The sequence below is a fragment of the Phyllostomus discolor genome, chromosome 3 (assembly GCF_004126475.2).
Source record: "Phyllostomus discolor isolate MPI-MPIP mPhyDis1 chromosome 3, mPhyDis1.pri.v3, whole genome shotgun sequence".
Lineage (NCBI taxonomy): Eukaryota > Metazoa > Chordata > Mammalia > Chiroptera > Phyllostomidae > Phyllostomus > Phyllostomus discolor.
This window is the reverse complement of record NC_040905.2, coordinates 7,823,469-7,836,890: the sequence shown is the minus strand read 5'-3', so window position 1 is coordinate 7,836,890 and position 13,422 is coordinate 7,823,469. Positions and strand designations below refer to the sequence as shown.

The window sequence follows — 13,422 nt, the reverse complement described above, 5'->3', positions numbered from 1 at the left end:
GAGTAGTGTTAGGTTCACAGTGCAGTTAAGCCAGGAGTTCAGAAGACCCCCGTATACCCCTGTCCCCACACAGGCTCCGCCTTCCCCGCTGTTAGCGCCCAGCGCCAGGATGGTCCATTTGTTACAATGGATGGACCTACCTGGACGCGCTATCGTCAGCCCAAGTCCACAGTTCTCATGAGTGTCCATTCTAAGTGTTGTACATCCTTGGGCTCGAACAAATGCACAAGGACATGTACCCGCCACAGAGTACCACAGAGAATAATGTCACTGTCTTAAAAACCCTCCGCGCCTCACCTGTTCCCTCCCACTGCACAACCCTGGCAAACACGGATTTTTTTTCCTGTTTCCATGGTTTTGCCTTTTGCAGAATATCACAGAGTTGGGGGGGCTGTGTTTTAACACGTGATAGACTTTTCACCTTTACGCTCCCATTTCGTGCATCCTGACTTCCTTCCTTTGACTTCTCCTCACGCAGGAACCTCGAGCAATAAGCTGCAAGGGACGCCCTTTGTCAGAGGGGGCAGTTCAGGCTTCGTGTCCGGCCTCAGCTACCTGGAGCTGGAGAACCCAGCCGGAAACCAAGAGCGGTACTCTTCCTGGGCAGCCTCTGTGACTCAGCTCCCCCAGGTCATAAAGCAGAAGGTACGTGATGCTGTGCGCGAAGCAGCAGAAAGCAGCCGTGGTGATGCGCGCTGGGGAAAAGGAGATTGCATCAGGGGGCTTCGGCAGAGAAGGCTGGGATCAGCCCTTTCTGAATCCCAATTTACGTTCTGTATGAGAAAATGAAAGCATACCTAGTAACAAGAAGCAGAAGGTGTGTTGCCTCGTGTGTCCGTATTTCAGTGAAAATGCCTTGTAAATCCCAAGAGAAATGAATGACAACATCAGCATTTTAAGCTGTTGCCCGAAATTTGAGTGACTTCCCTGTTCCCCAATTCGGAGGAGCTGTAGATTCTTTCAAGAGGAAGGCATTCAGGCTTGTTACATTTGTCGGACCACCTCTCTTCCTGTGCGCTTGGCTTGCACACTCCTGGGCCGCGTCCGTACAGCTGGAGCCAGCGTGGCTGGCAGAACTGTAGCTTGTTCTATGGGCAGTCAGTTCTCTTTTCATGCAACGAAGGTGTCCCTTAACACTCAAGAGCTGGGCAAGATTGCACAGTAAAAAGACCATAAGGTTTATGGGGAAAAATGGGTTTAGGGACACAACAATCAAAAGTTTAAACTGTGACATTTATTTTTTTATGTTTTTTAAAAGATTTTATTTATTTATTTTTAGAGAGAGGGGAAGGGAAGGGAAGGAAAAAGAGAGAGAGAAACATCAGTGTGTGGTTGCCTCTCAGGTGGCCCCCACTGGGGACCTGGCCCGCAACCCAGGCATGTGCCCTGACTGAGAATCAAACTGGCAACCCTTTGGTTCGCAGCCCATGCCCGATCCACTGAGCTACACCAGCCAGGGCTAATCTGTGACATTTATTAAAAAAAAAAAAGATGGGCACCAAAAATATAAAAGCCAAAGCAAACCCAGCTGCACAGTTCTATCCACGATAAGTTGTTAAGCAATGTGGATACTGTCGTAAATGCAGCACACTACCTATAACGAGATCTGAAGCATGCTGGGTGCTGGAACAGTTACGGCTTGTGAATTGTTGCGAAGTGGAGGGAGAACAATGAGAAATGCCAGGCAGCTGCAGCACCGGTGTCGATGGGGGCGGTGTATCGCACGGGCGGTGAACCAGATGGATGTTCGAGGCACGTGTAGGTGTGTTGTGTGCCCTCTGTGGCTTGGTTCAGTGTGTCCAGTTTTCTGTGGTCAGCTGGTGTTTCCTGTGGACAAGACTGCATGTAAAAAAAAAAGGCAAAACTTGCGTGGTATGCTTCTGTTATTCCTTAATGCAACAATCTCAGCAGAACAAATTCGTATCTGCAACACAAATGCTACAGCAGAACTGATTCGATGATCTGTGCCCTGCCATGGGAGTCGGGCAATGTCCCAGGTGAAATGACTTTCAGGGATTAAGACGCTTGGACTCAGCTTTTCAAGTTATCTCCCTAATACCACGTGGCACCCACCTGCCCTCTAATAAAGGTGATGGGGGCGGGGGAGGATTTCCCCCAGAAGTCTCCTCTTCAAGTGCTATTCATTAGGATTCGAAGTGGCTTATGTTCACTGTCAGTACCCCGTATACCTTTTAAAAACCCTGCATTGTTGACTAGGGAAAAGCAGACATTGTTTGCTGTTCTCAGCTGTGTGCACTTTTCCACATACCGCCGTAACTGTCTCCAGCTAGCTGTGCCAGCTCCTTAGTTGGACAGGAAAGGAGGAGAGAAAGTGGAGGTGTTTCACAGCTCTCTGGCCACACAGTGCCACCCAGGTCAGAAGAGCCTGGGCAGTGACGGAGGGCAATGTGACCGACTTTGCATTTGTCACAGTCGGGTGCTGCAGCCAGGGCGCACTGACTCTCCAAAGCCAGCGAGGCGCATCTCTTCCTGCTTCTGTGCCCAGTGGCATCTTGGAGGTAGCCCCAAATCAGCCATCATGACAGTAGTTACACTCAAGAAATCAGCAAATGCCACAGATCAGAGCCTTTCTGTTCCTGGGAGAGCAGGTTGCTGGCACTTAGTCGGCACGTCTGTGGTCTCGAAGTGGCGGACACGCCCAACACAGAACAATAACGCCTACCTGGTTCAAGTGTCTTCAGGGAGAAAGAGTGACGGTCCTCACTCGAGGGACGTTAAGTCTCTCAGAGTCAAGAGACGTACTTTTAAATTTAATTGCATGCGCTCCTTCACTCTAATGTGAATGCCTTTCCTTTTCTTCTGTCCTCTGCAGGCGTGGGCATGTGCTGTCTTCAAAATAACATTTCAGTAACTAGAACATGAATGTCCTGTTGGTTTTTTTTTAAATTATGCATATACACAAGATATGAAATATAGGCCTTCCCTAGCTGGTTCTAATTTCCCCAGACTTGTCTTCTAAAGAAAGTGAATTGCTTCTTAAAAAATGTGAACGAGAAATAATGGGAATTAACATGAGGGTGGCTTTTGATCTTGTCTTAGTGGGGATTGAGCTTAAGTGCCAGAAGGAACATGCTGTCGCATAAGAACCCTGATGTCTGATGCTGACGTCTCTCCCCGCACAGGTGACACCTTTGTATGAGCTGGTCAAGGAAGTGCCCTGTGCCTCGGTGAAGAGACTCTACCTGAGACGGGCCCTGGAGGAGTACCTGGATGAATCGGACCCCTGCCATTGCCGGCCTTGTCAAAACGGCGGCCTAGCCACCGTGGAGGGGACCCAGTGTCAGTGCTCTTGCAAACCGTACACGTTTGGTGCCGCGTGTGAGCTAGGGGTCCTCGTGCAGGGCGAAGCAGGTCAGTGAGCTGCATTTTCTCTGATTGCGTGGGACCGTGGGAAAGGGACCTGCCCCTCTGCACCTCTGGCCCCTGAGGTGGCCCTTCTTGCTGTACGGAGAGAAGGAAGTCTCCCCAGGCATTTCAGTTCAGGATCTCCCACTGAAGGGATTGTAGGTGCTGGGGCCGAGACCTGTGGCTGTCTCCATATTTCTGTCTGAATGAACAGACCTGCCGTACCCGCCTCCATCACACTAGATCAGCGCCTAAAACACCTCTGTCCTTCCATAGTCATCTCATGAAGGTTTTGTCATAGCGTAGGTCTGTGGAGCAAGGGTTTGCATTGCCTGACCTTTCTGACGGCAAGCTCCTTGAATCATCTTTATTTCTATTTTGTATTGCATCCCATCAATCAATTATTCGCACATGGTCGTTGAGCATCTGCTCCACGGCGTGCTTGGTGTTTTAAGCACTTTAGCACAGGGCTCTGTGAAGGTGCTTTATGAGCAGGCGAAGTTTGAGATAATTTATGTATATTTATTTTTATATGTGATTATGTCTCCCTCCTCTAGAAAGCTCATTTCTTTAAAAAAAATTGTTTTTAAGATTTTATTTATTTATTTTTAGAGAGGGAAGGGAGGGAGAAAGAGAGAGAAACATCAGTGTGCGGTTGCTGGGGGCCGTGGCCTGCAACCCAGGCATGTGCCCTGACTGGGAATCGAACCTGCAATGCTTTGGTTCGCAGCCCATGCTCAATCCACTGAGCTACGCCAGCCAGGGTGAAAGCTCATTTCTTATGATCAGGACCGTGTGATTTATTTCCAGAGCCTGACACAGAGCCTGACTTATAGAGTCACTTCATAGATGTTTGATAAATGAATAAATATATGACTAAACGGTGGTTGCTTCTAGACAAGCATCAGGAAGGCACCCTTGCCCTTCGAACATCTCCGCAGGGGGCCTGTCCTGGTAAATTAAAATTCCACCACTGACTCCTTTGGGGCTTGGATTTCCAGTTTTTTGATAAAAATGGCAGCGCCCCCTGCTGGGAAGGAGTGGAATAGCAGTCATCCTACATCAAGCTGTTATTACCCCCGTATTGACATAGTCAGGGGACTGCTTTATTAACTCAGTTTCTAATGATGGAAGAAAACATAAAAAGATCATAGGAAAATATTACACAAATTGGTTTCAACAGATGGTACTGAGGAATGGGGGTAGAGCGGGTCGTACAGTAGAAATAGCCCAGGAACATACAGTAACATCCCCGCCTGTTATTACAAAACAGTGTTTGGGGGAATGGTTTCTGACATCAGTGTCTAACTAGTAAAGCTGAGTTCTTAGAATATGGTTCAAGTTCTGTCTTGCCTCCCCCAGGGAATGTGACGGGAGTGGGGGGGAAACACTAAAGAGCTGTGAGTCGCGCATCAGCCCCAAGGTGGAGGGCGGCCAGGGCGAGCCGAGGAGGAGCCTTGTGCAGTCAGTAGTGGAGAAGGATGCTGGTAGGGGGTGGAAGCATGCCACCCACTTGCCTGCTCCCTCTCTCTGTAGAGCCCCGGTCCCGGCTGGGCAGCCTGGAGCACCCAGGACACTATGGCCTTCTCATCCCCTACCACTGCTTCCACCAATGATGGGAACTTACTGCCTTTATTGAGAGACTGTGGGGTGATGGAAAGAACCTGAACTCAGGTCTAACACCGGGTTACAGTCTGGATGTGGCTCTGAGAGTCATTACGGCACGGGGCATGGAATTCAACCACTGTGTGTTACCTCCCACACCTAGCAAGTTAGAACGGTACCTGACTGCCGGCTCACCTGGATTCATTCTTGTGAGAAGTAAATAAATGATAGAATATAGGTGAAAGAGCTTTGAAACAGTTGTAAAATGATGAACAAATTTAAGATATCATTGTAAGGCGTGTGTGAAAGCAGTCTTGCTATGGACAACCCCGGTCAGTGCATAGCGACCTCTGGCCATGTGGAAGGCCCCAGTGAATGCGGGAGGTAGGAAGTCCCCAGACTGTCCTCTCCCCCGGCACCCACCTGAGCAGGCAGCTGAGCACTGAACTCCGAACTCTTCCTCTCCAAGTGCACTTTCTGACCAGCCTCTCTCTTCTCGCACAGGGAAGGTGGATGGAGGTTGGAACTGCTGGTCCTCTTGGAGCTCCTGTGTTGCAGGGAAGAAAACGAGGCGTCGAGAATGCAATAACCCGTCTCCCAGAGGGGGCGGGCTCTCCTGCATCGGGGAAACGTCGGAGAGCAGGCGGTGCGGGGAGGAAGACGAGGAGCTGAGGAATCTGCGGTAATGGGGCCCAGACCTGCTGGCAGTGGCATGACACCCATTGCCCACTGCTGTACGCATGCTGCTGCTAAAGGATTTAAAAGCTAAATGGTGATTTTTATCAGTGGCTGCTTTGCTCTTTAGCCCTGGGCCCAGTTGAAGGACCGGGGCACGTCATGGCCACCTGGCTCTCATGTTCCAAGTTTTCCTGACATTGTTACAACAGGCTGGGGAACTGGGGGGCAGGCTGGGCTTGTGGACGTGAGCAGCAGCTCTGGCACTGAGTAGTCAGCCACCTCCTTGCTGTGTGACCCTGGGCCAGTTACTCGCCACACCTCTAACATTAAGATGACCACAGTAGATAAAACGGTAACTAGCTTTGGTCAGCATTATAAAGGATGAAGCATGTAAAGTGATTCGTCCAGTGGCTGGCTAGGCTCAGAGTAAGCATTCAAGAGCAGTTGTATTACTTTTCTGATATGCGTCTTCTTATTTATTTACTTATGTATTTAGGGTTAACCATAAGGTCAGATGCTTGAGATGGCTAATAGCTTTTTTTAAATAGTGCATACATTTGTATTTAAGGATTGTCACATTGCAATTCCTTCCACCAACTTAGTTCCTCCTGGGTTGGGGTTTAACATTCAAGTTTGCCCTGTCGCTCAGTGCACAGGTGTCTTCTCAGTCAGCCCACAGCCGTTTAAGTGGAGCTTCTCTGGGAGATCAAGTGGATTCTTTGGGAGGATTTAGGAATTTATGCAGCATAAACCAAGACTAGGCATTCCTAAGGAAAGCAGTTTGGTCGGCCTGTAAGATGGGCGGGGGCGGGGGTGGGGGTGGAATCTCCTGGGATCTCCAAGGTGGAGAGCCTGGTGTTAGCCAGGTTGACAGGGTCTCAGATGTGGCAGAAGCTCGCTGGCTCTGTGACAGGAGGGTTTAGAAAAGGGAGTCCTTTCTGATGCAAATGAAAAACTTGCTATAGTGCAAAATACTAATTCTACTGTGGAAATGTATCACATTGATGGTATTTTGTTTCCTTTCCCTTCCAGGTTGCTTGAACCACATTGCTTTCCTTTGCCTTCCAGTTCAACAGAATCCTGTCCACCACCCCCTGCCTTGAACCACGGATTTGTTCAAGTTAGTTATGAGAGAGACGTATTTCCCCTTTACGTATACTTTTTGCTTGAAGTTCTACCTCTCTTCTGTGGTCGTGATCCATGTCCTTCTCCGAGATGAAACGGTGCTAAAAATATTTTATGTGTGCAACTCAGTTTTATGATGGGGGTTTTAGATCATGGCTTTTGTTCTTTGGCCCAAGGTGATCAGAATTCTGCAGGAGGCGGTATATCTTCCGTGGCGAGGTAATCAATACTGCCGCCCAATGAATTAGAAGTGTAGTCGTGCCAGAGGGCGGCTAAATGTTTCCATTCCCACTAAAATAGAACTCTGTAAGCAAGTTCTTCATAAGGAGGACTTTCTCTATTCTTGCCATTAAAAAAAACTTTTTCTAAAACACATTTTTTTCCCCATAAAAATGAGGCTTGTGATGACGTCTTACGTTTATTCCAGGAACCGATCAGACATTTAGCCAGTATTGGTGAGACACGAATCATTATGCTTTGAGCACTTTTCTGGTCCAGGAAGCAACACGGGTTGTCTGCTACCTGTCATTCTAGGGAATTTTCCTGGCTTTGGGACCCTGCTCCTCTGGGCCCTTCTCACTCCTTGTCATGGTGAGGCGTGGGCCCTGGACCCAGTGAGGTCTCCTCCTGGTTCACGTAGGAGATGTTGTTCATCCGGGTTCTCTGTGTGCGGCCAGCCTTGCTCTCTCCACGGCCGAGTTTGCCTCTCCCATTGCAGACCTTCGAACACACACGCACTGAGATTTGCTGCAGCTTTCCCCAGTGGAGGTGCTGGTGGGAGATGGGAGAGCATTCTGTGTGTGTGTGGAGAGGGAGGGGGAGAGAGAGCGCGCACGGTGGACCTAGTACTACGAACACTTATATGGTCCCACCCCGGCACCACCGTCCGTGAAGTTCCCGACGGTGGCCTAGGCTCAGAGAGTGAGGCCAAGCAGACTAACATGCTTTAGCGAACCATGAGGTGGTGGGCCCAAACCCAGTGCATGTGGTGTCCTTCAAGGAGCCCATGGCCTGGCTACCTCAGAGTCACCTAGGACCTTAAACATAGAGGTGACTGCGTGCCCCTTGTTTTTCATTTTTCCTCATTCTGTAGGTTTAGAGTAGATGCTGACAGTCTGTATTTTTCTAAATTGCTACTAACAGTTCTTACAGAGAGCCAAGTTTACACACAGCTGAGTTCCACCTTCCCATAGAGGATCCCCTTTTGTAAGGCCCAGGAGCTAGAACAAAAAGCCAGTTGAGTGTCCTTCCCCATTTTCTTCAAACCTCCATATCAACCTGGGCCTCGGTTTCCCACCAGCTTCCATGAGGGAGCCGGCCTGGGCCAGGGCTGCCAATGGGGAGAAGCAGGCACCGTGGAATCCTGCTCTAATGCCAGTGGCGTAGCCAACCCAGCTCCAAGCCCTGTCCCAGGAGAGACCCCACGAGAGCCTGGTTGCCCACTCAAGGCTCAGACTCCAGACTCTTTTGTGCTTTACCAAGAAGGGTCACCTCCTGGCCTTAGAGGGTAATGACATGCCCTTGAATCTGACCCAGACCGGCAGCCCTTTCCCTGCAGGGCCGGGTGGGAGAAGATCAACATTCTGCTTCCCCCGGAAGTCACCAGGGGCAGACTTGACTTTCGTGAACATGCTGACGGGATCTGAACCTGTCTGTTCAAACTGGCATTCATCGGGCAGTGTTGCCAACGAACAGCCCCTAATGCCTTACCACGAAGAGTTGATGGAAAAGGATGTTTCCCAAATCTGACAACAAACTGCCTTTAACTAAAAGTATAAGGGAGAGAAGTCACTTGGACAGTGTGCACTAAAGTAATTTTAGCAAAAATGCTTAGCACAGTGCTTGGTATTTTGAGCACAATCAATAAATTATGGTACAGTGACATCAATGGCTTTATTTCAGTTGATGGTGGGACAAGTGGTGTTGGCTAGGGCTATCAACAAAAACTATTTTTATAAGCAATTATTAAATCAGTGATTGCAATGTTGGTTGCCTGATGATTAAAAGAAGGCATGGTTTCTAGACCAAATATATCTAAAGAAACATTTTGGCAAGGCAGAACAGGCATGCTCCTTCCCTCTCTTGTATTTCTGTTTAGGGTGAAGATACCAAATTTCCTGTTGGGAAAAACATCGTGTACACCTGCAACGAGGGATACTCTCTTGTGGGAAACCCTGTTGCCAGATGTGGAGATGATTTGCGGTGGCTTGTTGGGGAAATGCATTGTCAGGGTGAGTGGCCTGGGCGGCAGCCTAAACTTTACAATGAGATAATAACGTGGAAGAGAATGAATCCAGACACATAATTGCTCATCGAGGGCCCCGTGTCTTGACCTCCCTTCACTGAAAGGCTCATGGGATCCTGAGTTTCACGAGTGCCCGGAGGAAGGCCTCAGCTTTCCCTAGTTGACAGAGCTGCGGGTGGGTGCAGCACGTTTTATTGTGATTTCTGGGACCAATAAGAATTGGCCAGGGAGCTCCGTTCTGGCAAAGACCATCAAGACATCTTCTAAAGTTCAATAACTAGGAGTGTACTGCAATCAATACCACAGTCAATCTCTGTCCTGTTCTGTTTCAGTGTAGACAAATTGTGTGATGTTAACACTACCCTTTGGCTTCTGTCTCAGCTGCACTGCAGTAGAAGTTCGTTTGGCAGATGGATCGACAGAGTATAGATATATTTTCCCTATAATGCTTGGCCTGTGCACATAAGGAATGCCTTAGTGAACCCAAGCACATTTTCTGTCTTGCATGTATACCTGTAAGTGAAAGTTCTGCGTCACAGGGTATGTCTACATTTAAATCTAGAAGATGCTGCCAGCGTTCCGTGCGATTGCTACTCAGTGGCACCCCTACCAAAATCTGAGGAGTTGAGATTGTTCTGAATCCTCACTCACGTCATCTCTCTTTAAAATTTTTTAGTTGTACAAGTAGTAGTGATGTCTTTTCATCTGTATTTCTTTCTGATGAATAGTGATGCCAAGCCTGTTTTCACTTGTTCATTGGACATTTGGCTATCCTCTCTGGTGAAGTGATTGTGCAATCTTTTGTCCATTTTTAAGGTCTGTCTTTTTTCTTACTGGTTCGTAGGACGTCCTCTCTTCCTCTTTGCCTGTCTCTGTCTTGTCTTTCTGTCTCCGTCGGAAGTTCTTCAGCAGAAATTACTGAAATGGGATATAAACAAACATTCCCTGGCTGGGGGTCATAGAGCCCCAAACTGGTTCAATAAAAAGATTAATCAGATGCTTCTGCTTGAAGAACTTCTTTCCTTTTATTGTGAAACCATTGGTGAAAAACAGTCCCCGTCTCTGTTCGTCTTAAAATGTCTTCATTTTATCTTCATATTGGAAAGATACTTTTATTGGATAAGGAATTATAAGTTAGCATTTATTTGCTCCAAACTCTTTAATGACTTCATCACATTGCCTCTAGCTTACTGGGGTCTTTTGTCTTTGCTTTCCAGCAGCAACTCTGCTCTGATGTGTCCTGGTATGATTCTCCTTGTCTTTATGCTGGCTGATACTCACAGGAGTTCTTGAACCTGTGCTTTAAGGTCCTTTGTCAATGTTAGAAAATTCTTGACCATTGTTGACTAAAAGAATTCTTGACCATTCTTTTTTTTTTAAGATTTTATTTATTATTTACTTTTAGAGAGGGAAGGGAAGGAGAGAGAGAGAGAGAGAGAGAGAGAGAGAGAGAGAGAGAGAGAGAGAGAGACATCAATGTGTGGTTGCTGGGGGTTATGGCCTGCAACCCAGGCATGTACCCTGACTGGGAATTGAACCTGGGACACTTTGGTTCCCAGCCCGTGCTCAATCCACTGAGCTATGCCAGCCAAGGACCATTCTTGACTAAAATATTGCACCTGTCCCATTCTTGTTCACTTTCCTCATGAAACACAAATGATACATTTTTAGATTTCATATATTATTATATACACACTCTTTTCTTTGTTTTACATCATTTTCCTCTTTGTTTCATTCTACATTTTCTATTGACCTATCTTAGTTTGTCAACTCTCTGTACAGTTGTATATACTGTACTTTTAAGAACTCTATTGAGTTCTTTTTTTTTAACTTTACCAGTTCTTTTTTAAAAAAATTTTTTTAAAGATTTTATTTATTTATTTTTAGAGAGGGAAGGGAGGGAGAAAGAGAGAGAGAGAGAAACATCAATGTGCAATTGCTGGGGGCCATGGCCTGCAACCCAGGTATGTACCCTGACCGGGAATCGAACCTGCGATGCTTTGGTTCGCAGCCCGCGCTCAATCCACTGAGCTATGCCAGCCAGGGCAACTCTATTGAGTTCTTAATTTTATTCTCCAATTCTAGATATTCCATTTATCTGCTTTTCTATACTTTCTAATTCTCTGTTGAAATTCCCCACCTCGTCATTTATTTTTTCCCCAACATAACTGTTAATCACAGTTATTTCGAGGTCCATGTCTGTTCATCCCATTATCTGGATCTGCTGTGGGTCTGCTTCTAAAGCCTTTTTATTTCATTCTGGTCAATTCTTATCTTTTTTGACTGTTAGACTAGCTTTGATTGAATGCCAGACTTTATGTGTGGAGAGTTAAAGAAATAATTTGAGGCTGTGGGGGATATCTTCCTTAAGAGAAGATTCGTTTTGTCTCTGGCAAGTTGTGAGGCTGGTTTACGCCCAGTTTGCGTTTATTTCCAGTGCGTAGCTGTTAACGGACCCCAACTGAAATTGTGATAGTAATATCTACGTAGGTCCCTTCTTTTCGACAGGACTGGGTTCTACATTTTTGTCTCTTAGCCCCGCAAGACTGCCTAAAACTCTATTCAACTTTTCAGCCTTTCAGCTGCATTCTTCTCAACATTCCCTCCCCCTACCCCATTGGCAAATACTTCAAGGACAGAGGCATTCCTAAATGCTGTCATCACCGCTTCAGACTTCCTTTCTCTCTGGAGCTTGGACCTTCAAAACTTGACTTGTATCTTGTGTCCTCAGCAGCACACAACACACTTGGCAAAATAGAGGCACTCAGCGGATGCTGTTTTGAATGGATGAATAAATGGACTTTCTGGTGCGGAAATAGAGCAGTATTTTGTAGACTGTCGTCCGTTAGAGAGATCTCCAGGATTTTTTAAAAATTGTGAATTCTGACTCGCTTTCCATCGCTATGCATGCATCTCATTTTTCTCTTGGCTGTTTTTTCAAGTAGAAAATTTGAACTAATGAACTAATCAAGCAAGAAAGAAAAGAGATGAGAAACAGCATTTCACACTTGTATGGTTGCAAGGTTAAAGGCAGCTCTTCAAAAATTTCGGATAGTAAAATATCCAACTGGATACATGCTAATCACACAACAGCGAGCATAGTTCTTGGGAAAATTCTAGCGGGGCTTAACCGGACCGGAGAGATAAGTGGCAGTGGTGAAAATCCTAGTTTTGGCAGCAGGCTGAACTATAGGGTTCTGTGTATAAGCTAATTTATTTTAGATCGTCACATTGCTGTGAGGGTAGGCGTGGAGGGTGGGAACTGTTTTGGCCTTCAGTCATTCCTTGGTCGATTTCATGTGGGGCGCAGTGGGGAGTGTCTTGTCTTCTCATGTGAAAAAGCAGAGCACGTCCATGAGCACCATGCAAGGCTGCCCTGCTTTTACACAGATGGTGCAGGACAGCCATGACCGTTGTGTTCTGTGTGTGTGTGTGTGTGTTTATCTTCAGAAATGGCCTGTGTTCTCCCTGCACTGAGGGATGGCCTTCAGAGTCAGCCCCAGCAGCCTTCCTACACCATCGGCGATAAGGTGACCTTTTCCTGTTCAGACGGCATGTCCTTGGAAGGGCCTTCGACAGTTCTCTGTGGATCCAGCCTCAAGTGGAACCCGGAGATAAAGGACATCCGTTGTGTGCACAAAGGTGAGCGGTCCAGGCTTGTCCAGGGATGCCCGCACTCCAGAGAGTGACGGTCCTGGTGGCGGTCCTTGGTGGCCCTGAGTCACCGTGACTGCTGAGTCCTTGCCTCCACCCCTGTCCCTCCATGGGAAGGAGGTCAGTTCATAGACCAAGTGACAGGCTTCGATACGTGGCACACGTAGAGTCACAGGATGAAAGGAAGGCGAGAAGAGCCCTGGTGATTCTAAAATTGTAACAAACCCCTTATATCATGGACGGGCTTTGTATCACTGATGGTGCCAGGAAAAGGATTTTTAAAAGCAAATTGCTGGTTTCTTCCTGATTCTAATACACTTTTATTGAGTACAAAATTGACATAATAATTACATGAAGTTCTGTATGTTTTATTTATGGGCTTTCAGAGAGTTTATTAGTATTTTTGAAATTAAAATTTTAAAAGCATTTACATTTAACATTGCAAAGCAGAAGTGATGAAGGAAAAGTACTGTGGTTTGTGAAGTTGTTCTAAATAGTGGAAATCCAAAAAAATGCAGCGTTTTGAATATTAAGCAAATTAAAACAGTGTTTTGGAACTTGAGGTAGAAAAAGATTTGGAAAGCCAAGTCATTTCTTTTTTAGAGATATTTAAGATGAAATGGATTTTTTAAAAATTAACCTTTTATTTCTTCTTTGTTTACTTTTTTACAAACAAAACTAAAAAATGTTTGAATGATTAAAACGGGAAAGAAGAAAACCCTCTTGCATCCCATTTACATGGTGTTTCT

At 46.6% G+C, this 13,422-nt stretch overlaps 1 protein-coding gene across 1 annotated transcript in view; it reads left to right on the top strand.

Annotated features, from left to right (window-relative positions):
* LOC114510993 (complement component C7-like) overlaps nucleotides 1-12,870 on the top strand; it is a 41,954-nt gene extending 29,084 nt beyond the window's left edge. The window contains exons 10-15 of the mRNA XM_036020179.1: nucleotides 479-645; nucleotides 3,144-3,372; nucleotides 5,476-5,653; nucleotides 6,682-6,769; nucleotides 8,873-9,005; nucleotides 12,470-12,870. Coding sequence (XP_035876072.1) covers nucleotides 479-645; nucleotides 3,144-3,372; nucleotides 5,476-5,653; nucleotides 6,682-6,769; nucleotides 8,873-9,005; nucleotides 12,470-12,708 — 1,034 coding nt within the window. The 3' untranslated portion in view covers nucleotides 12,709-12,870. The remainder of the gene's footprint in view (nucleotides 1-478; nucleotides 646-3,143; nucleotides 3,373-5,475; nucleotides 5,654-6,681; nucleotides 6,770-8,872; nucleotides 9,006-12,469) is intronic.
* The last annotated feature ends 552 nt before the right edge of the window (nucleotides 12,871-13,422 follow it).